The 26,366-nt window shown below is 48.7% G+C and overlaps 1 protein-coding gene across 3 annotated transcripts in view; it reads left to right on the top strand.

The window, feature by feature from the left end:
• The first annotated feature begins 12,732 nt into the window (after nucleotides 1-12,732).
• The window catches only part of LOC144178253 (dixin-A-like), a 61,075-nt gene continuing 47,441 nt past the window's right edge, over nucleotides 12,733-26,366 (top strand). For all 3 annotated transcript variants that reach the window (XR_013323977.1, XM_077705965.1, XM_077705966.1), the window contains exon 1: nucleotides 12,733-13,011. Coding sequence is in view for 2 of the 3 variants with exons in the window: in XM_077705965.1 (XP_077562091.1) it covers nucleotides 13,000-13,011 (12 nt within the window). In the remaining variant the exon portion in view is untranslated. The remainder of the gene's footprint in view (nucleotides 13,012-26,366) is intronic.

Consider the following 26,366-nt stretch of genomic DNA (forward strand, 5'->3'; position numbering starts at 1 on the left):
GTGTTTGCACGGGACGAAACAAGATAGTAATAGGTGAGGGAGGCAGCGAAAGAAAGAGAAATTCAAAGCAAATAAAGTGAAGCCCAGTTATATGTCCCCGAGTTCTACGACAACCCGGGTTTTACAACGACTAGTCTAGTACCGGAGAATTTCCCGTAGAAACAATGCATTAAAACCTCGGTTATCCGACGCGATATCATGGATGACACGCTTTATCCGATGACCCAGGCGAGGCACTCGACCGACCGGCGGACGAAAGGGAAGTGCCGAAGGCCTTCTCTGCGGACCTTGAGCCCGCTTATTGGATTATCTCCGGCATTACGTTCTTCCCCTCTCCCCTTTCGTTTCTCCTCCCTACAGCAGCCGCTAGCTCCTCTGCACAATTACTTTCACCTTCTCCTCACTGGCATCTCCTCTTGAGCAGCGGTCGCCAGGGCAGTGTGCAGGTGTTGATTTCTCCCACTCAGCAATGAATCTCCAACAGGGTTACGCTGATGGGCTTAGGCTTTCCCATGTGTTTGTCGTGATCGTGTGCCTTATGTTCGCCTCTGCTGGTGGGAACCGCAGCAGTGGACTGCTGTACAAGGTCTGGTTTAATAGAGCGTGATTGGCACCGGCACTGGATTATTCTTGTCAGATTTATTTTTTTAGTGATTTGGGCTTTTGAGCCCTGCAAAGCATTAGTTTGTAGTTTACATTGTATTTTCTTGCAAATCCGCCACGCGGAACTATTTAGAGCCGTAATTATTCTTGTTCGGATTTACGACGCCCGCATTTTACGACGCTTTTTCACGGGCCAGAGAAGTCGTATGATCGGGGTTGTACTGTAATTAGCGGAGCGCCTAGAAAGCATAACATTAAGAGTAGTATCGACACCAATAAACAGTGCCCCGAAAGACGAAAAGAAAAGAATATCCAGCCATTGAAGATGAAGTGAAGTCGATGTTAGTGAGGGGGAACAACGGGTTTGTTGTGTGGTTTAGTCGAAACGTGAATCTGTGAAGCTTTTGAACGAGTCGCGCATTGTCTGGAGTCCAGATTTATTATTATTTTTCTCTTCCTTCTGTCTACCGTTTCTCCCGCGTGAATTTCGCTCCTCTGCTAATGCCGCAATTAGCTGGCCTTGCTTTACACCTAGCTGGTTGTGGCGATTATCACGGAGCACAGCGTCTATCATGAAAATTAGTATTAGTGCGGAAGCGCTATGAGGGTACCATAATAAATCTGTGCGCCTACTATGAAGACTAGCCCAACAATACTAAATACCCACTGAGTAGCACATGCCCACTTACATGTACTGAACGATCCCTCGTAAAACGGTGTAGTGGGCAAGTACTATGGGAGTCAAACACAAGAAATGTGTTCGCGTACCCTGAATCATGTGTGCATACTGTGAAGTGTTGACAACCTTTTAGAGTAGTAAGCACAAAGGAGCTCGTATTGGACAACGCTTTATAGACGTTTTACAGCACAGTGCTCTGGGCGCGGCCATGTTGGCCGGCGTGACGTCATTCGGCATTGCTGGCCTTTTCGGGCGCGTTTGTCGCCGTCGCCTTCGCTGGTACCCGTGCGCATCGGCGAGTGCCGGCGGGGCTCAATGAGCGACTTTGACAATTTTTTTCAAGAGTTGCTATAGATGGGGGCTTGTCGACAAACTATGTAGAGTGTGGGAACGTTCAGAGATTATGTAGTCACAAAAAATCCCACATAAACGTTGTGTTAGCGCTGTTTTTTATTGGCGTGTCGCATAGTTTTCTGTTTACGCGTTTCATCCAAATTGATTGATTGATTGTAGGGTTTAACGCGCGATGCAACGCAGGCGATGAGGCGCACCGTAGTGGAGGGCTCCGGCTTAATTTTAACCACCTGGGGATCTTTAACGTGCGCCGAAATCTCGTACACACGGGCGTTTTTGCTTTTCGCCTTCATCAGAAAAGCGGGCGCCGCGGCTGAGAATAGAACTCGTGTCCTTGTGCTCAGCAGCGCAAGTTTTGTCCAAATAAAGCTGTCCGCTGGTTTTAGTTTTTTCTATTTCTATGTATTCTCTTAGAGTAACAATATAAAAATCGAAGGGCTGCAACATCGTTTAATAAAACACAATTCTGCGTGTATTAATAACGTTCTAAAGCTTGTTTTCAAAGCTTTCCTTTCCGGCCTTAGCTAAAATGTTTGGACGGCTGTAGAACAAAATAACCATGCATGGGTATGGAAGTTGTATATTACACCTTTGCCGTTTCTTGATGTTTCGACGTGTGATGAAAAGGCTGCAGCGCTCAGCGTTATAACTGTCATCTGACATACAGCTGACGCGGTCTGCCTTGAATACCTCTTCCGCATTATCAGATGTTGCCTGTCCAGTATGTGCAAATTTGCGGCTATGGAAACACACATATGTTGAAACTGTCATATGGAGCGTACGCTGGAGAGAAAAATCGCGTAATTGTGGCCATTAACGTTAGGCGCGCGCTCGCGCGCAAATCGCTAAATAATGCTTAGCGCGTACAGCGAAGTTTATAACCGCTCAAATCGGGCGATCCAGCTTTTAAAACACATACAAATATTTCCCGGGCTGGCACGTAGGGCTGCGGATGTGTGCGTTTTTTGTATTTTTATATTATGCATTACATAATTGGTTTGGTAGCATATCCGACATGACAATTGTTGGATATGTCGTTAGTTTTTCATCTCCACTTATGCATTCGTGCATTATTTTTTGTCAGCTTTGCTGCAGCAAGTTTTATTTATTCCGGACCTAATGGCTTGACTGCGATCACCGTGTATGCCACCGATTGGAACCCTTCATAGGATTTAATTACTGAAAGTTGAAGTCACGAACTTCCATTTTGTGCAGCCCCAGTTGTGAATCTGCATCGGACTACGCTTAAAAGGTGCCGTGATATAATTTACTTCAACGAATTGCGTAGCCAAATGTATCGCTCAAGATTTCAGATGCTGGTGTCTACGAGAGCGCCCGAATTCGCAAGGTAAGTGATGGTTGCTCAGGGCGCAGACGAAGCATACGTTCCAAGCCACAGTTGTAATCGATAACGTTTCTTCCCCTGCTCTTCCACACTTTGTCTGATCTACCTGTCATATAAAGCGCGACACATATGGCCTATGGAGGGAACCTGAACTGTTAGGAGCGAATGACTGCATCACGCTTGGTGGTGCCGCGCCGTAGACTTTATATGCTTTCGTACACTGGAGCCCTTGCGCAAACGTTCTGTTCCATTTGGCGACGACCAACATGAGCTCCGACTGCGTCAACAATATTAAATTATGGCTTTGCTTCATGTCTCACCCATTTTCCTAACGAGGCACTTCGAGCGTACAATGAAAACCCACGGCGAAAGCGAAACTGGAAAAGGCCAGTAGGGGTGAGTGCTGCGCTGGCGCCATCTGCCTAAGGCGGGCCTAACTGCTCGCTGTAAGCGGTCTATAAAACGGCTGATGACGACGAGCAACATTTGTGATGATAATGAACAGCGAAGTAAGTGTTTGTGCGTAACTAGAGGAATCTGCCGTGAAGGAGGTGCTGAAACGAGAAGAACCACACGCAGCATCGCTGTTCGGTCATGTCTTCGGTACGAGAGTGCTCAGAATTTTGTCGTTGCCCTGATGTTCGACGCCGTTACTGTTCAAGCGCCTCGCAGCGCTAATGGTTGTCATCAGTTAGACTCAACGGACTTCCTATTTTTTACCAACGATCGTGCGCATTCACTGCGAAGTCTGAAGCGGCGTTGTTGTTTCCTGCGTGCAAGGCGACCGCTGTTTTCCTCTCTGCGGTTTGTATATAGTAGGCTTTCATTCTCGAGGCTAGACCGAGGAAGGCTTGGAGGTTATCAGCATCGTCCTTAACTACGATGGTCGTCCTCTGGAGGACAAAGGCGCGTTTGCTAGCACCGCTGCTTGGGTAGTTCTTTTCGTAGCGAACTGGGAGAAATTGCGGCGTGACGTCTCGAGTCATTACAGCAGAAATAATGCCAGCCCACAAAGAGGGCTCAAGGGGAAACGTGAGATGTTTCCTCTAATTAAAAAAGAGGAAAGAATTATTGGATATATTACATTAACTGCAGATGAGTGAGTGAGTGAGTGAGTGAGTGAGTGAGTGAGTGAGTGAGTGAGTGAGTGAGTGAGTGAGTGAGTGAGTGAGTGAGTGAGTGAGTGAGTGAGTGAGTGAGTGAGTGAGTGGAGAGAGAGAGAGAGAGATCAGGGGTACATTTGAGGGTAGCGGGAAGGCTTCACCCAACACTCAGGTGGTCTTGCTTTACCCTTCCAAACTTTAGAATTTATGGGGGGGGGGGGGAGAGAGAGAGGTGTAGGCAAGGCCTGTGACTGCACGTCATCATATAAAAATTTTCGGGTTGTCAAGGAGAGGGGGGGGGGGGTAGTTTGCAAACGAGGCCAGTGACGTTCCCAAACATCAAATAAAAACTACCGATACTTCTGGATTCAAGATCCGAGGTACCACGGTAGGACACTTCGCAATGCCGTGTAAAAAAGTAAAATGAGGAAAGTGACCGGGTACAATATGTAAAGAACAATCCCGCCAAACCTGGAGTTGTGGTTCAATTAATGCAAAAATCCTTCACTCAGATTTTGCGATAAATGCGTCTGCCTGTCTGCCCTCGTAACAACAAATCGTCAAAGTCAGCATCACGACCCCCTCGTAACTAACTCAGGATTGTGAATTTTAAGTGTAAGTAACCTAAAGTATACTGCGAGTAATTCCCGGAAATCTCAGTCATTTCAAAGTAATCCGTTGTAAATTACTAGCAATTCCAAATAAAATCTAAGTAATTTGTTCTACTTCCAGGTATTAAGCAATTTCCACTATTTGCTAAGAAATCATCGCAGGTGGGCTTCATTACAGTGCTCCAGGACGAACACTCAACATGACCAAATGTACAAATTCGGCGAACGAGGCGAGCATGCGATTAGAGTAAAAAATAGAATCTGCGCTGCAACAACAAAGCACGTATACGTTTTGCGTTGTTACAGTGCAGATTCTCTAATAACATGCTAATTGAGTGCTAATTCATCATTCGCCGAATTCACCCGTTTCGTCACGCTGATTGGTCGTTCTGGAGCGCTGTGGTAAAGCCCATTTGTGGTTATTTCCGAGACTGTAAGTACATTCCCAGTAATTATAAGACATTCCCAGTTATTCCATGTAGTTTAGACTAATTCCGAGTAGTATTAACTCCTGGTAATTTGGCTAATTAAAAGTACATTCCAGAAAAATTCGAGCAATTAGAAATAACTTCAGACAATTTCAAGTAATTAGAAATAAAATTAAAGTATTTTAAGCCAATTTAAGTACAGGTAATTTTTACACAATTACAAATTCGTTGGAGTAACCCGAACCAACTAAAAAGAACTTACAGGTAATATCAAGAACATATAATTATTTAGAGGTGAATTACAAGTAACTAAAAGTAAATTAATGTAATCACAAGTAGCTATGAGTTGAGGGGGACGAATGAACGTTTATTTTGGGCAGAATGGGAGATGGCGGTGCCGTTCCCTCGCGCGGGGGACATCCTCAGTACAAAATGTCCTTTAAACGTGCAGCCAGTATCTCTAAGCGATACAAAAAAAAACTGTGGTTGATTCCTCTCATAGGAATCGCTAAAACACGAAAATGAAATGTGCAGCGGAATCTGCAGCTGAGAATAATTTGCGGGTCGGAGGTTGTCTTGTGGGTGTGCTTGGCGAGCAACTTCCTATTGGTGGGTCGCTTCGGCAAAGGTGTAATGGCGTCATTTGCGTCATTTATATGACGTAAATGAAATCTTGGTGTATCCCGATAAAATACACTGACGTTTAAAAACCCGATAAAACCCGATATAAAACCCGAAAACGAACAATCCTAAATATAACGTTCTCTTTAGTACTAAAGGTTGCTTCCCCGCAAGAAGAGCCTGTGTGCAGGGGTGCACCCTTTACAGGCCGCTTGCTTCGTTGTCATGGCGTCACTTCCCTGACGGATATGACGTAAGTGAAATCTTTGTGGATCCCGGAAAAAACACTTTCGTGTTAAAAAAAAAAAATTGGCCACCTTCGCCCTTGAGATGCGAAGACTGAGGTAACAGCGAAGCTGGTGGTCTTCAGTAGCTTTAACTTGGCCTTTCTTAAGTCTGCCAGTACTATTCGTAGATCGTACACAGCATTCACTTAGTGCACGCCCGTCTCTCTCAACCAGGAGAACACATGCATTTCAAAGCTTAACTAGGTGCAGCGAATCCGCGGCGCGCACCTCCCCATCCGTACATCTGCGCGGCGACGCGCACTTCCCACACCTGCTCGTGGGCTCCTCGTCTCATCGCCACTTCCCCTCACACCTTTTGGCCTAGCATTTTCCTCCTCTCCACTTTGCTGCAATTTTCGAACGACACCCGACATTGCTGGAACTTAGGCTTAAACAGCTCGGTTGTTAAAAATTCCACGTAATCTTAAGCGTCAAAGTGCGCACTCACACAGGACAGCTCGTCTGTCACTTATCATTGTCTGCCCCTTGCGCGTGCGGAGTTTGACGTTGTGAGGTTAAAAACCAACTAGCCCGACAACATGCTTTATTGAGCTTTATTCCGTGTAATGTTACAAAAGCAAAGTAGTTACGGGTAATGTGAAATGATTGCAAGTTATCTCACTTAAATTCGAAATAATTCAATACAAATAACACGAAATGAAAGTAAATTTGAAATCTTCATCATCATCATCATCATTATCATCATAATATTCAGCTTGTGTACGCCCACTGCAGGGCAAAGGCCTCTCCCATAGACCTTCAATTATCCCGGTCCTGTACTAACTGCGACCAATTTATCTACGCAAACTTCTGGATTTTATCTGCCCATCTAACTTTCTGTCACCCCCTGGCATTTTGAAATAGGTTCTAGTAATTTCATGTAATGCCAGTCCGAAAACTTGGAATAAAAAAGAAATATCACTTCAAAGCAATTTTTGTAATTACACGCGATTCCCACTAATTCAAAGAATACTCCCGGTGGTCTCATGATACTGCAATATATATAAGTAATTTAGTTTGACTGCAAGAAGTGTTAGTTATTTACAGGTAACTGTGGCAATTCTGAGTAGCTCCTACAAATTCTGCGAATAATTTTGCCAAGTCAAACAATGCTTTGCATGAAAGCCAGTCAACGGACATGTCTTCTGCCTCATTTATAACTTTCTCCTGAATTCCTTGTTATTTATTTATTTTTTACATTATTCATTTATTTATTTATTTTGTTTGTTATCGGTTTCTTGCCTCTCCTCGCCGGGCTTTCCCACTACTTTTTTGTGCTTCCACGGGCGCCACTGGAGATAGGTGTGCGGGTGAGAAGTTCTGTGTATTTGTGCAAATACCTCACCAAGGTACGAGAGTCGCCATACAGGAGAGCACGTGTTCAAGCCTCGAGCTGTCGGTGTTCCAATAACACACTGCGTTTTGTACACAAGAAAATGATGAAGGCAAGTGAAGTGAATGCGCTGTCGAGATAAACTTCGGTAGTCAAGTCAGGTGAAAGTCATTGGGAGGGGTATTTTCCTGCTGCTGGTGTCCAGTGAATGATGGTACTGCACGTCTATACGAAGTTCGGTAGAAATTATTCTTGAGTTTGGGAGACGCCGAGGTGGAGGCTGCGCGGTATGGCCTGACGATGGACGCCACTGTATGGGACCCACTGGATAGCAATGCCATTTGAAATTACTGCTGTAAGCCAACGAGCGCGAAAGAGAGCGTGCAACACCATAGTCCTCATCCTTATGCACAGCTGGTTGTTATTAGTGTATTGAGATAACACTGCTGCAGAAGCCGCTAAGCGGGGGTAGGTACGAAGGTGTGTTGAACAACAGAAGCACCAAAGAACACAATATAGCGCACCTGAATAAGTCATTGGCATTACTTGCGTGGCACATTAAAACAGATCCCCGGGATGACACTAGGTGGAGGCATCGAGATTACGCATAATACCCCCGCAATACGTATTTCCGGAAGGAATACAATGATCGTACTGTGGAACATCGAACTGGGGAACAAAGTACCGGCGGACGCCGTCAACAGCACATCTGTAGAGTACTTTGTAAGAGCCATTATTGACATAATTTTGACGAGTGGTAAAGAAAAAAAAAAGTCGCATATTGAGTGTTTATATAATTTCTATTTGTGGACTAAACGTTGACACTGTATAGCCAGCTGCAGTCCATATGTATTCTTCACTTTTCTTTTCTCTTGCCTTTTAAATACCCGTGTTGGCCTTACCATGAAAACTTGAATTCATTGTAAACGCTCCTGCACGGGCCCTGAAGGGCCTGCAGTATGTTGAAATAAAATAACTAAACAAAATAAATAAAACTAGGGAAAGGATAAAAAAATTCCACTAGTTGCTGTGGAACAGTATTTTTTGCATCGAAAAGAGAAATCCGTGCAGAATTTTTCGTTTGTGAGCAAGAAAACATACTCCAAGGCGACCAGTGGAATTTGTCATTAGTATTGAGAAGCAAAGGAACTGAAGTCTTGTAGCTTCAAAGTTGTGTCAAAGGAACCCGCACGACGACGAAGACCGGAACAGATGGGCACTCAAATGGCGCCCGTGCCAGCGACAGCGCCTAGAGATGGTATAGCACCGTCTCATCAGCGTCCGGGTACAGACGGAGACTGAGTGAAAAAGAGCAGCCGTCAGCGCGGTTGTCTCCTCTTTTTTCTGCGCTGCTTGGCGGCACGCATGGAGGCAGCGGCCACGGGGCATTAACTCATCCTCCGGTGTGAGGCTTCCCAGAAATAAGTCGCTGCTCAATCGAGAGGGGTCTCCCTCACAGCCCATCTCTTACGAAGAGGGCAACGTCCCGTCTCTCGTACAGCCCGGGGAGAGACGCCTGAAAGCTATGAATCTCGCAAAGGAGCAAAGCTTTTTCAGGAACACATGCACTGGGCTCAGTGAGAGAGGTAGTGAAACTATCGCACGCACAAACAAACGCGTACTGTAGTACCGGTGTCAAGTGGTGATGAGAACGTTAAACTGACGCTTTTTTTTAATTCAGCACCTTTGAGGAAGACCACTTACAAGTCAAGGCAGTGAGGTTCCGACGCCTTCATTGCAGGTGTGAGCTTGCGGCGTGTTACTAGCATAGGATAAATAGGTTTCTTGGCCTAGGGGATTTTTACATGCGTTAGCATTCTCTGGCGATAACTCCAGCAAAATCTGTCCATAAGGCGAAAAGTGTAATTAGCAAGGTTAGGATATTTAATAATTCCTATAGTGTAAATGTAGATTATTGCTAGCTTTACAACTGATAAGAAATAAGTGAAGCAATAAAAAAATCCCGGGCCATCTACACTAACGTAAAACCTGGGGAAGGGCGAAGCATGCAGTGTATAAGTGTATTCTTGGCACCTTGGCGTTTTTGCCAACGGAGATGAAGCCGTTGGGGGGTAAAGGTATACAGCTTTGCTGTAAAAGTCCCTTGTCTTTGAAGCACTAAGCTCTTTAGCGCGAGGCGTAAACGAGTGTCCCGGTGTTTTTTAGTACGCGTTACGTTCCAGCGCGACAATCAAACGAATTTCCCGGTGTTTTAGTACAGTGGCTACATGAGACGACGATTATGACGACGACGACAGGAGACGCCAACAACCTCAGCCCCTAAGGGACTTCGCCCCTAAAAGGATAATAGCGAAAACTGTTCACGCAAGCCGCCTTGAAAGCTTGCTTCCCCGCATAATGAAAATGTGTGCAAAGAAGGCTATGTGGGGCTGCTGGATAAAAAAAAGAAAACTGATGGGTTGATGTGATAAATATATCATTGGCTACGGTAAAAAAAAATGTGGCCTTGTCGACGTCTCGTGAAGGTTTTAACATAAAAAGAAAAAAAAATAGGTAGTTGCATCTTGGAAAAACAAGAAGCAGTGATCAGACGGCATTCCGGCTAAATCGATACCATCGCTTTGAAGGGGTCAGATGCGGCGACGCGCGTTCCTTCGATGCCGCCAAGGAAACGTAGGTTGGTGAAACAGTTAAGGCTCCGTAAGGATCCTTTCGCACTATCAAACAATTTCCAGAATTCCTGTACAATTTTTGGGGACGAAATTCTGCGCCTTTCGATATGCCCTCCGCAGTTTGTATTTGCCCGGTCTGAACAGGAAGCGACAAGGCTATAAATAGAGAAACACGCACCATAGGTACAGAAAGCATTTATTGAACAGTTTTATAACGCCTAAAAATGCCGCGCTATTTAAATACAGTACATATAGGAGCATTTTTCAACACTTTGGCGAGTGGCTATTGCATGCTCTTTTCGTTTTACGACAGACAGCATGAGAAAGAATTCATACCAAGTGGCCTAGCTCTGTGAGCTAATTAGAAGGCCCCTTCGACAGTTACTTACGATAAGCGCTCAGATCCAGAGCTCGATAGCAAATGGCAGAACTCTTTATGGATGGGAATACTCTAAAACTGGAGCGCTCAGACAGACAGACAGACAGACAGACAGACAGACAGACAGACAGACAGACAGACAGACAGACAGACAGACAGACAGACAGACAGACAGACAGACAGACAGACAGACAGACAGACAATGAACTTTATTGTAGGGCTTGAACAGTTCTCCAAAAATTCGCAAAAAGGCGACAAAAGTTGATATCTCTGCGGGAGAAAGTCTACCAGTCCACCTCGATTGAAGGCAAACAGACGAAGCACAATAAATAAATAAATAAATAAATAAATAAATAAATAAATAAATAAATAAATAAATAAATAAATAAATAAATAAATAAATAAATAAATAAATAAATAAATAAATATTACAGCAAAACAACTTCACGGCATCTGGCACTTTTGCTGTAGTCCAGAAGCAACCCCTGGATATTGCGAATTGGCCAGGGGAAAGAGAAATACTCCCTGTGGCGGGTGCCTGCATCACGTCTATCTTTCCTTGTTCTCGTTGCACTGCTAGCCACTCGCCGGGCAGGTATACGTGAATGAAAAATGCCCTCAGCGTGGCTTTACCGGAGTGTACGCCGTTGTTTCTTCCGTGCGTGGCTGTTTCTTAAGAAGCCAATGCAAGGCGAACAAGAGCCGGAAGAAGCCGGGAGCGCCGCATACGAGGCGTGAATCGTGTTCTCCCCCGCGTAACCCACCGCGCCGTCATTAATTAGCGGCTGTGGGTGTGGTGAATCGGGGCGCTCGAACAGATGCGCCTTCGCGCCGACGTCGTAGGCAGCTCAAGAGGCGGCTCCCGCTTCTACCGGCCTGATTCTCTGCGACGCCGCGTGTGCCCCTCTTCGCACCATGCTGGGCTACCGTTACCCGCATCCGAGCCGCACTTCATGACGAAAACGGAAGCATTATTGACTACCCTTCCAATTTTTCTCCTCATTTTATTTACAAAACCTTTCCGTTCTCTTTTCTTCTCCTCTCCTACTCTTTTTAATTTCGAGACTTCTGTGGAGTTTTTAAAGACGAAATTTCTTCTGCACGTCTGTCTGTCATTGGGAGATCTACTCAGGTTTAGTGACTACTGGTCATTGAAGAGGTTACCGGTTACCCGCCAATGGTGAGCGGTGATGTTACGGCACAACCGTGGGTAACCGGTCGGTCACGTTACTTACAGGCGGGTAACAAACAGGTAACCCATGACCCATAAATGACTAGTGATCGCCCCCCTTCGGTCACCTCCTGGTGACCCTAGTGACTTAGTCATTAGTCGATAACGTGACGCATTAAAGGGTAACCGCACGGAAGGAAGACTACCATGTGATTTCTGCAAGGTTCTCTTGCTCACTAATTTAGTATCAAAGGTAAAGCCATGCGAAATCTCGGCTTTATAAAACAGTTCTACTTGGGGTCTGAGGAACGCGACTAATGTCCGGAAATTTTGGGTTACGTATGTGACCTCACGGATTGCCTTGTGCGTGCTGGCCCGTTAGTATTTCGGGAGATTCGATGTATTGGGAAGTTTGTGACACACCCCCTATCCGGCGGCAAGCCGAGAGATGTCTCGGAGAATGGGACTGTCCTGCTCTCCATTTTCTCCAGTTTACGTAATATGACGCGCAGGGGACCGAAAACTGTTGAATCATCATGCCTTCACTCTTAGGGACACTCCTTCCCCAGCAAGTTTAATCTCTCCTTCCCTGCCTTTACAACACCTGCGCGTGCACCATGCATGCCCGTCAGTGTTATCAAACTTAACACTGACCGTGGGGATTGTACAAAAAGTGAAGGGCAGTTTCCAATTGCCCGTAATACAGCGCATGCGCGTACAGCACGAGGGTGGCGTGTGCTCCCAGTCACCTCGGCTTTCCAGAGGAAGCTTGTTCCGCCTAGGGCCCTCGGGGGCAGTTGTCAATCGCAAGGTTGAGGAAGAAGGTGCGAAGGGGGCGGTAATGGTACATCAGTGTCTCGTGTCACTCATTCAGCAGAAGCCTGGTGGTGGCCGAAGCAGCGTAACTCATGGGCCACAGAACACAACCATAGGAGCAGAAAAGAAGAGAAAGAGCCACTGCTTCCGCTCTAGGACGACAGGCCAGCTGCGTCGCATTCGTGGAAACCTCTCGGGTTTAGGGACGTGACTTTTTGTTCGCGAAGCAGCTTTGCCACACCACGGGAGACGGCAACGCAGGGGCAGTAACTGTTTCCTCCGTGCAGCCAGCGCGGTGACACTAGAGAGGCGCGCGGTGGAACGGAACGGCAGAGGAAAAAGAGGGCGGGGCTTCGCAGCCATGCTTCGCAGTTTGCTCTTCGGCGGCAGCTGGCTCGTGTGGCGGCTCAGCCGGCCGGCCGCCGTGTGTCTTGGCGTCGCGGCGGCACGGCAACGGCGAACCCTTCTCGCGGGCGGAGGACAACCCCCTCGCATCTCGTCCTCGTCGTAGCGCGGCGGCGGCGGCGGCAACGAGTTCGGCTCAGTCAGCGCGCCGCTAAGGGCCCGCTAACGAAGACGCGCTTGTGCGCTGCTCTCCCCGACGTGTAGCACGCGCAGTGGAATACTGACGGAGACATGTTCTTCAAGGTACGTGCGGTCGCCCCCTGCTGTTTTACGCCTTCGTTGGGTGCTCAGCGCCCAAGCAGTGCGCCGTCGCTGGGTAGAAGCCGATGCTCTTGCGGGTTATTTTGCTCTTATGTTTGAGTAATCTATTCAACCGTTCATGGCTGGTCAGACAAACTATACGCGGTGACTAGTGCGTATTCAAGTTGTCAGCAATCTCAATTTCTCCGCCGTTGTTTACACCGCGGCTTTTCAGCATTTGAGTCTGAGAAGCCTTTTTCACTCGAGGGAGTCTTTGTTGCAAGGCTGCATGTAACGTTCCGTTCACTCTTGATGTACTTGGCGTGTGTTGATATACTGAGGCGGTGATCTGCCGTCATATGTCGTCATAGATTTGGCCTTCATTACGTCGACCAAGTGAGTGCCCTGACTTTAGTTTGCATTCTCGTCTCATGAACTGCGACACAATGCTATTGCATTCGCTTATACTTGCGTTACATTCACGAAAAGGACAACACCGTTTCAAGAGTCAGGAAGGTTTCAGGCTGTGCGTATTTGATCGGCTCGTACCAGCCGCCCGAAGGAATCGGCAACCTCGCAGCCACGAATTTCCGCCTGTCAGAACACCATCCCCCCCCCCCCCTTTTTTTTTTTGCTTGAACTCAGCTGTCAGGGCTAAGTTAACGGACTGTAAATCAAACTTTTCTTGTTATGCTCCGTGAGATCCTGGTGGTCAGATAAAAAGGCCGAAGATTATTCGAAGAATTAATTGTGGGTGCATAACTGAGTGACGTATTGATAACATCTGTATACAATGCTTCAAAAATTGCGCCTATGACGGTAGTTCGATGAGATGCACAAAGTAATTTACCTATAAAGAGGGAAAAGATTTATGGCTTGAGCATTAGTTAGCGATAAAAAACAAGACAAAAACAACATGCGTTTTGCGGTCAACAGGACCTCCATTCGCTGAAAGGACCACTTTGTAAATAACAAACAAGCAAGCAAGCAAGCAAGCAAGCAAGCAAGCAAGCAAGCAAGCAAGCAAGCAAGCAAACAAACAAACAAACAAACAAACAAGCGTTTTATTTTCTTCGTTTTGGCTATAAATGTGAGGAAGATTGTTTCGCTATACAGTTCGGTGTATTTTTGCAAAGCGTGTACTGTGAACATAAAGAGAGAACCAATGATCGAAAAGTTGTTTCTGCAATAAGACCTTTCGGATCAAAAGAGATAAAATTTCGCGTTAGGTTGACACAATGCTTCCAACAGTTTCGTCTGCATGTGTACACTGCGGCTCGGTCCCATTTTCCGGTTTTGCCTGTTCTTTTGCCATCCTAGCGATTTGGGCCATCGAGTACTGCTTTGGAGTTTGGGGTACTTCGTGACACACCATACATGAAGCATGACTTTGAAAGTGTTCTTTTAATATATTTTAAGGCTGCCACGCAGTGCCTTGAGACCGGCCTGTGACGTGGGGTTTAGGAACGACTCGTGGTAGAGTGCAGGGGCTTCACAGCCAATTTGACAGTTGTAGCCAGGAATTTGTCTTTGCGTGACTTCCCCACCACTGTGACGTCATCGGTAGCACATGTGAAGATTTAGCTGCTGGATCTGATCACGCGACTGTGCTCGTCGCCTTCAAGCCAAACTCAGGCACACATGCTGCAAGTTGTCTGCACCCAATCACCCGCGAAGCTATACATTGGTAATTGGACTTTTTAATGCCTACCTGATTTCTCTAGACCCTGAACTGCAGCTTTCAATTCCTTATCTCGTCCTTGCTCTAAGACAGCCTCATTGTGTCGCCTGTGGTTAGGAGTATCCTTTCAAGCCTATTGCCTCCTCACCAGAGTGGTTGTCAGTGCAAACTGCGATGTGGACGATATATACTGTCGAGTATCTCTTACGTAACTGTACCCGTTGGTACTGTCTTCCGCGCAAGGACAATTGGATGACGGCTCGTGTACTAAACCCACTGTTACCGTAACTTTTTGGCCACAGCCGTCACATTTCCAAAACAGCAACGAGAGCACGAATTCGCGTTGTTAGGACAACTAACCTGGGAGGACGACTGCACTTATTAGCGTGGACCACCTTGTTTGCAGTTCAGCCTGAAGTGTTGTTACTATTCTTTATTTTTTATTTATTTTGTGTCATTTCTCCGTGCTTATCTTTCCTCGCGCTACCTTTCCTTTGCACGCTCTAACAGATTTCCCGTACGTGCAAGAAATAGTCTACCACGTCTGTACTGGCTTACCTCGCCGCCTTTTCATACTTTTCCTTCCTTCATTCCTTCCTTCTTTCCGCCTTTCCTTCGCAACAGCGGTAGGCCCAAGTGCGAAGACGAGCAATTTATTCCTTGGCGTCCCTAGAGAGACCTTTTCGAAACGTTTGCTGGAATTGCAGCCATCTATCAGTGGGCTTTTCGTAACAACCTGTGAACAGTCTCACCTTTGCATCGTGAGCATATCTACTCTGCCCTGTCGACTGAAGCAGGTGCCACGTGAAGGCCCCAAAAACATTCAACTAAAAATGCATCTCTGAATAAATCACATAAAACAAAGTGTAGCACAAACTGGCCTATGGGGGCAGCATAGCGCCTCTTCAAAACTTTCATGTAACAAGCGCGCGCTTCGAACCATGGACATGATATCGAAATAGGGGAAAGAAAATGAAAATTAAAATTCAGAATGAGTTTTGAACTTGTCGAATTTGTCGCGTCAGCTGTGACGACTACAGCATTGGCCGTTTGAATGCTTTCTCCTGCGCCTCAGATCGACGTGCCATGTTTTTCGACTATGGTTTTCGAATCGGACGGGAGGGTGTTTCGCAAAAACCGAGTGCGTCCAACCCCGGGGCCTAGGAGCCGTAAACACGGCTGGCCTGCCTGTTGCAACAGTATCGAAGTAGCGCCGCTTGAAGGCGTCCCACGCTGTTGCTCAATAGTTTCTACGTTGCATTAGACAGGCCGACAGCTTCCCAAGTCACGGGGCGAGATAAATGTAACGCAGGTGGGGTGCCCGTATAAGTAGAAAAGGCCAATTTCCAAACCCGTTTTCGGCACCTACAGTTCGATACATACCGACTGGCCACTATTGAAAAAAAAAAAATTGTGGCTCAGGAAGACGAGGAACTACGATCAAAAAGACCGACAGAGTGGTGTTGACCAAAACGGAGATCTGGAGGGGCCGCCTATTTTTTTAGAGCTGCGCTGGTTCCTGCCCTGAGTCGAACCTAGACAAGCGGCCGGGTTTTAGGGAAATTTGTCTGTCGCGCTGCGTTATGGATGTTGTCGGCCGCCGCGGTGCAGGCTCCGCCCCCTTTTCCTCCTTGGCGGCGGAGCTGAGGCCAGCTGTCGGCCGCCGCCGAGCGTTTGATGGCTAGAGAAGCGTGTCGGTGATGCTCCGGCGACGCGAGCAGGAAAGAGAAAGGGCGCTTTTCGAAACGAGGCAAGGACTAAGACGCAATGTGCGGCCAGGTGGAACCGAGCGGAAACGCTGCTCCGTGCTGCGAGCGGGCAGCCTCCGTGCGTGGTGGCCGGGACGGCAGCCTTGCCGAGAGGGCATCAGCGTCGTACACGCGCTCTCGGCCTCACCTCCCGGGACGCTCCTTGTTAAAAGGCCTTCGTTTTATTCCGTCCGCGCCTGCTGGCTGACGCCTCCCCGCCAGTCATCAAGCCATTTCCAGCGTAAACACGCAGAAGCCGGCGACGGCGGTGGGAGCGTGTTATTCTTCGTCAAGGTTCCACGCGGTTTTAGGCGTGATGGCGTCCGTCGTAGTTCAGCGCGGCCACTCCACCGGGCTCGAAAGCTCAGATGGGGCTTGCCCCGCCCGAGTTACGCCTGGATTAGCGGGGGCGCCGTAGTGTGCAGGTAGGCGTGCGTGGGACAAGGGTGCGGGAGTAGGGAAGGGAGGGAGGGTAGCTGCGGATTAATTTAAAATACCTGTGGTATTTAATTAACGTACGCCGAAGTATCAAATAGACGGGCGCTTTTGTTTTTCCGCCGCCACCACCAGAAAAAGTCGCCGCCGCCGGGAATCGAACCCGGAAACGATGGTTCAGCAGCGCTCATACCGTAGCCACAGAGCCGCCGTGGTGGGTGGTGTCTATTTGCCTTCAACTGGATATTCGGGCGCAACAAGGAGGAAAAGCACAATGTCCGTACCTTCCTTTTGAGGTTTCATCGGGATACCATAAAAGGTGTGAGTTGTACTGCTGCGATAAATAATGGTGATCTGTTGTCCCCATCATCTCCGCGTCACGAACAGTGCACAACCGAGAGTGGGAGAGCGAGATCTGGAAGAGGAGAGGTCGTTAACATGTGCAACTGACACACGGTTGCGGTGGGCGCAGCTGGCTGAAAACTAATGACGAATGTATAAGTTATGCCTAGCTCTTGCTTTGTTAAAAAGGAATTATGCTCCGCTATCGTCTGCGCGGTTCTGTCGCGCTAAAATATAAGCCACTGCCTGTGCGCCACTTTTGTTGCGATTATTGTTGTTTTTGTTGTCTTTGGAGCTTTACTTTACCCCATTCGCATGATGCATCCTTGATTGTGGAAACACCCTATCTACTACAGCTCAAGCTTCAATAATGGCCACCGCGGGTTACAGCGAGCCAAGCCAAGAAAGTTGCTAAGTGCTTTCACCACAACTGCAACCCACAGGTTGAACCCTTCATGGGGGCCTAGTTGCTAAGGTCATAAACATTGAACACTGCTTCTGTGGTGTTACACTCCGTCAAAGCTAAATGATCTCGCTTATGCCACGAGTATATTTGTCTTCACCAAAGACAACCTTCACGGTGTAATCGGAGCACAGTGCGCTGGCCTTAAGAGTCGGAGGGTAGTACACTGGCTCGATCGCATTCTTAATGAAAGAGGCCTTAATTAGACCGCAAGGGTGCCGCCAGCAATAGGGCCGGATAATATTAAAGCGCTGTCAGCAGGAAAGAACGATTCCTGTCTGACACGCGTAACATACGCCGACACAGACCCGCCTCTCGCACGTGTGCGAAAAAGGCGGGTCTTTGCAACTCTTTGCCCAAACTCCGCCGCGCCTCCGTTCAATGTATTCTTTCCATCTCGATAAGCATTGGGGCGTTTGCATTAAGTGCATCCCTCGGGGGCGAAATGTGCAATTCCAATTCCAGCCGAGGAAGTGGGAAGGGCCGATCAACTTCCTGCCTGCCTTAAGCGCGAGGCTTCATCAATCGCGGGGTCCTCTAAAGCGTGTGCACGCATCGAGGCCGACTTTTGTAATCGCGGTCACCGGAATTTATGTCCGGGGAGGATCCTCAGCACGAGATGCGCACTCCCGGAAGTGAAGAGGGGTCGCGGAGCGTTATTCCATTCGTTTCGTATGCTGTCAACGCCTGTGAAAGAAGTGCTCAGCAGTTGAGATGCAGCCCCGCACTGGTGGTTGTTCACTGCAGTCGGCGGCCTCACCACATGACTTCCACTCACCCTTATCTCTCAGTCAACCTAATTCATGCTTCAGATAACATTGGAAAAACCTGTGCAGCGCTGTTGTGAGCCACCATGGTTGGCTCTTGTTGACTCGTACTGGCTCCTATCTACACAGTCAATGATCGCTTCCAATGAATGTGTTAAAACAAATGCTCCCGTATCTGAAGTAGTAGAATGGGCGTTTATAAAAGTATGTGTTTTGGCGGAGCCCCCAGCCAAAAGTAATTTAATTCGGAGATTTTATTGCGCTCGCCTATTTAGAGGCACTCAGCGGTAACCCCACCCAAAAACGTAGCCTGTCACGGGACAAGCAAAATCAACTCGTAATTTGATTTTTTTTAAAACTCGTGAAGACAGATCGAGCCGCACGATTTTGTGGGATGAGCAGGGCGCGCCCTCCTTCAAAACCTGCGCCCTCCGGCAGACAAAAAACTACGCGCTCCGGTTTTAAGCAAACGCATCATGCCTCCCAACTATCGCCTCGTTTATGGGACTTTAATGATCTCGTCTGGCAAACTGCCAGCGTGGATCCTCTCAAGAATGGCCCGCCGTCCGGGCATTTCCCTGAGCTGGGCTGGCGTGGCACACTCATCGCACGGAGACGTTTTGCACGCAAGCACTGCCGTCCACAAGCTTTGCGACTTGTGCTTGGATGATACGTCACTGACCCTGATTTCGACGGCGCCTGCTTCAAAGCCTGTCTAACCGTCATCTGTGCCGGTTCACACTACATGATGGCCAACCTCTTTCAGAAAATACATTCTCAGGTGTGTCGGTGTAGTTGCCTCCCGTCTAAACCAGCATGGACATTGGGGCGCGCCCTGCACAGCTGGCGGATCTGATAGGCGAGTCCGCCTGTTAACGCAATGGTTGCGAGACGTTGTGCCTGTACCTTATCTTACCCGCGGCCATACATGTGTGACGAAGACACTAGCATCGTCATGGAGTATACAATCTTTCTTTCCTCCACGATCGTTTCGGAGATATTGCAAAAACCGGCCGACTGCTTGATCACTGTCCAAACAGTGAGGCCTAATGGGACACAGCGCATTCGCCGATGCCGGCTTTAACCCGACGGTGATACGACAGTAACGGTACTACAGTCGAACACGGATATATCGAACACGGCTATATCGAATTATTGTCTATATCGAACTCATAAATTATCCCCTTGAAAATTCTGTGTAAAAGTATACGAATTCGTACGTTTATATCGAACCGTATTTTCCCCGACATTGCGTATATCGAACGCCGCGCGACCTGGAAGATACTCTTCGGCGGTCGCTGCACCCCCAATTGAGGTTGAGGAGAATGTGGAGGAATGCGCGGGCTTGGTGAAGACTGGCTCGCGGAACTAATCGCCCCTACTGGAACGAATTTGCACTTGCCCAGTCGGGCCCCGCTACCGGCCGCCGTAGCGTTAGCGGGCGGAGCCCGGTATGCTGAATCTCTCTAGGCACACAAGCCCGAACGCTCGGAAAATGTGGCAATGCGAGGTAGGGATGCCCCGACTGCGCACGTCCTTTTTTTTTTTTTGTTTTGCGGCTGCGTACGTTCCCCGGCTCGCCGAAAAAGGGTTTTTTTTTCTCTCTCTCTGGGTCTGTCTTCCCCCGATGTCGTCTCGGGAAAGGGAAGAGGGAACGAAGGCGCTGGCGGCCTCCTTTTGCATTTTGCTGCTGTTGCTGCTGTTTGGCGAGCTGTCCCGCACCTTTCGGAGATCACTGTTTCTCTCGAAGATGACCATCGCGAGCGCTTTGTTGGAGTCCGTTCACAGAGCCTTGGAATTGTCGCCTTCAAAGTTCTTGTGGTGCGCGCTGTTCTTTTGCGTGCGTGTTGTGCATGGTGTGCGAAGGCGCAGCGTACTGCTTGAATTTTGTAGTTGTGCAGCCTCGAGAAGATCGAGTCCACCTTCTTTAATTTCCAGGACGAAGAAGCAGGCCAAGGTCAGCGAATTTTTTTTCACGGAAATAAAGCGTCCTGTTGCGCCGTGAGTGCGGAATTAGTTGTCATTCTTGAATGCGACGATCGATAAGTGCTCGTCCGCCATAAGTGAGGTGTCAGAGCCCATATTTTTTATATCGAATTTTTTATATATCGAACTATTTCGCGATCCCCTTGGAGTTCGATATATCCGTGTTCGACTGTAGTACTATTGCGGTAACCAACAAGTTCGTAAACGTGCGCGGAATCATTTTCCGTTCACTCAGGGCGATAATTCCGTGTGTGTTTGGGGTTGGACATTGACGTTCCACTGCACTTGCAGCTGGTTATCGACATTGCGACCTGCAAATACGTGGACGAAGCTGCTATCTCACGCGCAGACATTACCCGTACCCGGTTTTGTGGATTGTCGTAGTACTTCCTGCATTTGTTTCATCTGTGCACGTCTCCCAGCGCCGCACAGTCCGGTGGGCGCCCATTTCTCCTGTCCCCCGCAGTTAACGCAGCACTTCTTAACCGCAGCTCGTTCTAGTTCCATCCACGGATGTGATCAGGCAGGCGTGATCCTTGCTCATGAATCAAGGAATGGGTTTCAAGGATTTTTTTGATGCTCGATAACTGCAGCGCGTGAGAAGCAAGTATTTTTTTTCTCTTATCCGTGATGGCCGAGGTGATTTGTTTATCTTCGGCGCGCTCTTCCTGTAGACCCCCCTTTCAACGCGCCGTCGTTGCGTGCGGCTACCCGGGCTGTCGCCTCAGGGCACGTGGCTGTCTCGTTGCGAACACAAGAAAAGATCGGCTATCTGTGATGGCCTTTACGTGCGTCCGACGGTGCATTTTCGAGCTCGCCGTTGCGCTGCTTGTTTGCACGCAGCGCACGTGAAGGAAAGAGTGACTACCCCGCATGTCCGTAGTCCACCATGTTCACGCGGCGATAGACGGTTGTGCGGAGTGAGCGGTCGCAGTCATGGGAACCTTAGAAGGAAGACTTAACGACCCCCATGCTGGCGGCCGCTTGCGATCTAAGCGCCTAATTAGCCGCTTTCCGCATCGGGAAATGGGCGTCTGGGCTTAGCCTTCTTACAGCTTATAGCCTCGGTGCTCAAAAACAACTGCCTTTATTCCTCCTCCTCCTTCCTCGAGCAGTGTCCTGGTCCCCAACGACGCTGCAATGCAGTTGAAGGCGCCGCAGTGCATCAGAATAGACTTGGAGATTTATTGCGACTCCCGTCAAGCGAAAACGGCACCTGTTGTTACTGTCCTACGGTTGTTTGATCCTTGTTCGTAAATTCAGGCTTTAATTTTTTTTAACCTTATAAATCTGCGATGGTGCCAATCGCAAGATACAGTCTTGTGTAAGCACGTGCCCTCTCAGGTACCGCTGTCATTCCGTGAAGGCAACGCAGGGTGAATACACTCGTCTCTGTTGGAATGTCAACTGATGAACTCCTTCCGCTCTATGCGTAGAACATCGTCGCCCGTGAGGCCCCTTCTCACCGCAACATTCGTGTGCCGCGCGCACGTTATCTACCGTCGGGTAGGACAGGAGCTCAGTGTTGCCCCGGGGGTGGGTGTACAGGTGTACTTAGCAGACCTGTTTCTTCGCCGTGGTCTTCCAGGTAATCTGTGTGACGGTGCACACGTGCTGCAGGCATCGACAACGTTGACAGTTATCCTAAGATGCCATAACAACAGATCCTAAGGCCTAAGGAAGCGTTTGCAACTATAGAACTGTAGGTAAAGCAACGCCTAAATACAAGAAAAAGCACGCGAAAATGACAGTATCTTTCTCCTTCTTTCTTTCTATTGTGAGGACGATATCAGTCAGGAGTTTTCGAAGGCTAATTGGTAAACTGCAAGATACGAGGGACGGCGGAGAAACGAGCGGCAACTACTCGGCAATTCATTGTCATTCTTGTAGGCGCAGACCAACGCCGAGTGATTGCGTACGTGGTTACCAGGACAGGCTCAAGCGGGAGATCTTTAAGGCTCGCCGCAATCATGCTCAAGACTGCGGCCTGCGCAGGTTCTCCATCGGCGACGCTTTGTGAACGCAAGATATTGCCTTTACGAACAAATGGCAGCAGTCACGCTCAGTCTACCTATCCAAGGGCATGGTCAGAAATTACACGCTCAGGTTCTCTGGTGGTGTTTTCAATGCGTTTCTAGCAAGCAATAACCTGCGCTTGTCTGTTTCTTGCGCTATTTCCTTGTGGTGCACAGGATGCCGACAACGCGATCTGCACTGTATCGCGGAAAACACGGTACTTGGCGGCACACGGCAGTGAGCCTCTCCGGGCAACAACTTACGTCTCGTTCGTCCGGGCGAACCGCACGCCGACAAACGATGTCGAGAAGAACCTGTCTTGGGTCGTAAAGCGGAGTTGAAGAGCCAGGCAGCCGAAGAGGGGGCGGCGTGTGCCCCTGCTCTAAAGCACACGACGAAAAAGAGAATGCTTTTTTCTTCTGGCTGTCGCTTCAGTTCAGCGACGCGTGCATGTGTACATACGCAGCCTGCAATGGAGGCAGCATCAAGAAAACCCTTTTGATGGGAAACCTCAACGCTGAAAAAGAGCGTGGGTCATATGTTTGAAAGTGCCGCTCCTTTCTTGGTTTTTCCCCGTTCGTCGCTCCGTGTAGGTGACTCTAGCGACACTAGTTCCGTCCAAGGTCGCCTGCGACGATGTGTCGTTTTTCCGTGAAACACTTGTGGCAAGCTGCACGCGTACATCTGCTGTGTAAAAAAAAAAAAAAAAAAAAGGCGCCGTGGCATTATTTGCCTAGGTGTGAACGAAGTTCCAAACTGGAATATCTGGTGGCTGGTCGGAATTTTCGGTACTACTTTCATCACCATCTGCGTGACTTTGCGGCGACGTTTAGCATAAGCACTTGCCGTTACCGTGAATACCGTACAGCCGTTGCCGTGCATGGTTTTCGTGCATGGCTCTATGGTCAGTCTCTAGGTATCCTAATCCTTAGAGAAGGCAAGCGTGGCAGGGGGCGGCAGAAAGTTAAGTGGGCAGATAAGATCAAGAAGTTTGCGGGGATAAATTGGTCGCTGTTAGCACAAGACCGGGATAATTGGAACTCTACGGGAGAGGTCTTTGCCCCGCAGTGGGCATAGACAGGCTGCTGCTGCTGCTGGTGATGATGACGATAATGATGATGGTCAGTGCTCTCGTTTTTCCCAGCGTGAGATGTACAGCTTCGATTCACAACAGGGACTCTGGTGAAGTTTTTTTGTTGCTTTTTTTTTTTCTTGTGATTCGGGTGGCAGACAGACTGATGGGCATATAGACAGTCCAGAACACCAACGTTTACTTAGCCAGAGAAAGACTAGCCTGTCTGAGTGATTTTGGTCGAGGTTAATTAAGCGTGCACGCTTTTAATAACAGTCGTTTGTGGGCGTCAAGTTAAAAACTCCTCTGAAACCCTTGAGGCATATATGTGCAGTGAATCAACCCACGACGACAAATGTAATAGTGCTCCCCGATGTTCTACTGAGAAAAGACGTTTCTTCAAAACAGGTCGTGCATAAGTACTTTTAAGCAATATATGTTATGGTTATCGTGATGATCCGCTTCATTGCCTGTCCATGTTTCAGTACTCCGAACCCCACTTGTATACCGTAGTCGTGAGAGATGTCGCGTTTAAATAAATAGCTATCTAAGACGTCAAACACCACCGCAATGATCCGCTTGTCGCCTGCCCGTAATTACAGCTCAGTAGAGGGTCTTTGGGAAGAGGGGGCGAGATTATGCTTAGCAGCATTATATTTAGCGGGACAAGAGGAAAGCACACGCCGCGGAGTGGATAAGCGAAACCACAGCTCCGAGGAGGTTGCTCCAAACCGTGAGAAAAGACCTGAATGGCGAGCGAGCGTGATGCATATCCTTGCGGGAAATCATGTCGCAACCTTGCCTCTGTAGTCTTCGGAAAATATATCGCAGCTCGCTGGCATTGCTCGCCTGCGATATCTGTCGCCGCCTTTGTTTGTTACGGACTTGGCGTGCGACCATGTTGTTGGTCGGTGTGAGAGGAAAAACTGAACGGCTCGTTTTCCTCGACGGCTTGGGCGACGGGCCAAACCAAGCACGAATTGTTTTCGTGTGTTTTGACATGTGACTGTCTTGGGCTTGCGCGGCGGGTGGCCTGAAAGGAACAAAAGCTTCTGTTTGGTATGATCCGATTCAGGCTATGTTTGCACGCCCGAGAAAGTGTTCTAGGCCTTATTAACCGTATTGAAGACTCCGTCCTCGATCTATTGTTCTTTGACAATTAAATAGCATACGGTTTTATTAAAAAGTGTGATTTGGAATGAAATTAGCAAGAAATCTTTTCTGTTTGGTACCCACTCTCCTTCTTAGCCGCTTTGTGCAAGTGCGATTAGAAGGTGTTTTTAGTGGCGGAAGAACTACCTCTCGAGGTGTTTCTCAGAAAAAAATATGATATCTCCTATACTATATATTGTCCTTATGGTTGAACCATCCAGAGCGCTCACAAAGGCTACGGCCAGTTTACATATCGGAATACTAGGATTATATGTGCATCTGACCTTTCGGCTATCAACCTGGCACTAATATAGTAGCACATAGTTCAATCTGATTTAATCCGTTCTACTGTGCGCGACTATCGCTCCCTGCCGAAGAAGAACCTTTAATGCTTTGTTCCCTAGAATGCGACGGAAAGCCATATAAGATTCTGATGTATATCAATCTGTCAGGCGGCCCTCCGTTAATTCAGTCGCCACGTTGTTGACGTCCCGCCTTAATGATCTTCGTATTCGATCCATGCAATTGAGCGGAGCATCCGTCCTCCGTACTGCGGCTGCACTCGGTGATAATATTGAGTCGCATAGTGTACCAGCAGATCTTAATTTCTCCTTCGGAGAACCTGTGCGGTACCCCGGAAGCCCCACAGCTCAACATGTATAAGTCGGAGTACTCCAGGCAAAACAGGGCCATCTTCTGCTCTCGACGGCGTCGCAGAAGCTGCTGTCGCACAGCTGATTCGTCTGGGACAGTGCTATGTTGGGAAAGCATTGCCAAGACGCCTCTGCCTAATTAAGCGTGGACTCTCACAAGCACGCGAAGCCTGCGTTAGTGCAGCTGTCCTCATCCGGGGCTATATGACGATCGCTGGTAGTTCATGTTTCCTCCCCGGCGCTTTTTAAGCGCCGGGGTCGGATGTTGAACCCGTGGCCGTGCGTTGGGCTGCCGTAGTACACTCAGCCAAGCCCGCAGGATGCCCGCGTACTCCCTTTGTTGATCGTTGCAGTAAACGCGACGTGATAGGACCGGGCCTGCTGCAGCCTGGTGCCGTCTGCGCAAGAGCTGCTCGTAAAGAAGCCCGCCAGCCTGGCACGGCTGTGGCGCAAGGTGTGGGAGCGCAGCTAGCGTGTGGCGTAACACGCCCTCACCGTGTGCATCTCCCACCGCAGTTTTCGCAGTCGTCAGTCGAACATACAAGGAAAGAAAGGATGCCAGCTGCCGGATGCCAGTTCAGGTTACTCCGCTCTTGGGCCGCAGTCGCGAGGCGTTCAACCGGCGCGGGGAATTTCATTAGACGCCGCAGCCTCGCGAGGCCGTTAGCTCGCATCCTCTTCCCGAGCACGTCGTCCCCGCCGTGCCTCCTAGTCGCTGCTGCGGCGGCCTACGTTCTTTCGCGCTCATGCGACGCGTCGCGAAATGTCCCGGAGAAAGTCTACGTGATGCGGGCCTAATAGTCAGCGCCTGCTAAACGCTGCGATCGCTGCCACGTCCAGCGCTTCCTTACGCTCTGGTTGACCCTGTGGGCGACGGGGAGAAACAAGTGGCCTGTCGTAACGACTCGCCGGGAAGCACAAAAGAAGGACGCACGAGGTCGTTCAGGAATAATGATACCAGGCAGTGTTGGCGGGGGGCCATTGCTTTTGCAGAGGCCCTGGAATGACCGCCGGGCACTAGTTAGTTCAAGGGCTAACGGAAA

The sequence above is a fragment of the Haemaphysalis longicornis genome, unplaced genomic scaffold, assembly GCF_048455015.1.
Source record: "Haemaphysalis longicornis isolate Haplotype H1 unplaced genomic scaffold, Haemaphysalis longicornis Haplotype H1 scaffold_4, whole genome shotgun sequence".
Taxonomy (NCBI): domain Eukaryota; kingdom Metazoa; phylum Arthropoda; class Arachnida; order Ixodida; family Ixodidae; genus Haemaphysalis; species Haemaphysalis longicornis.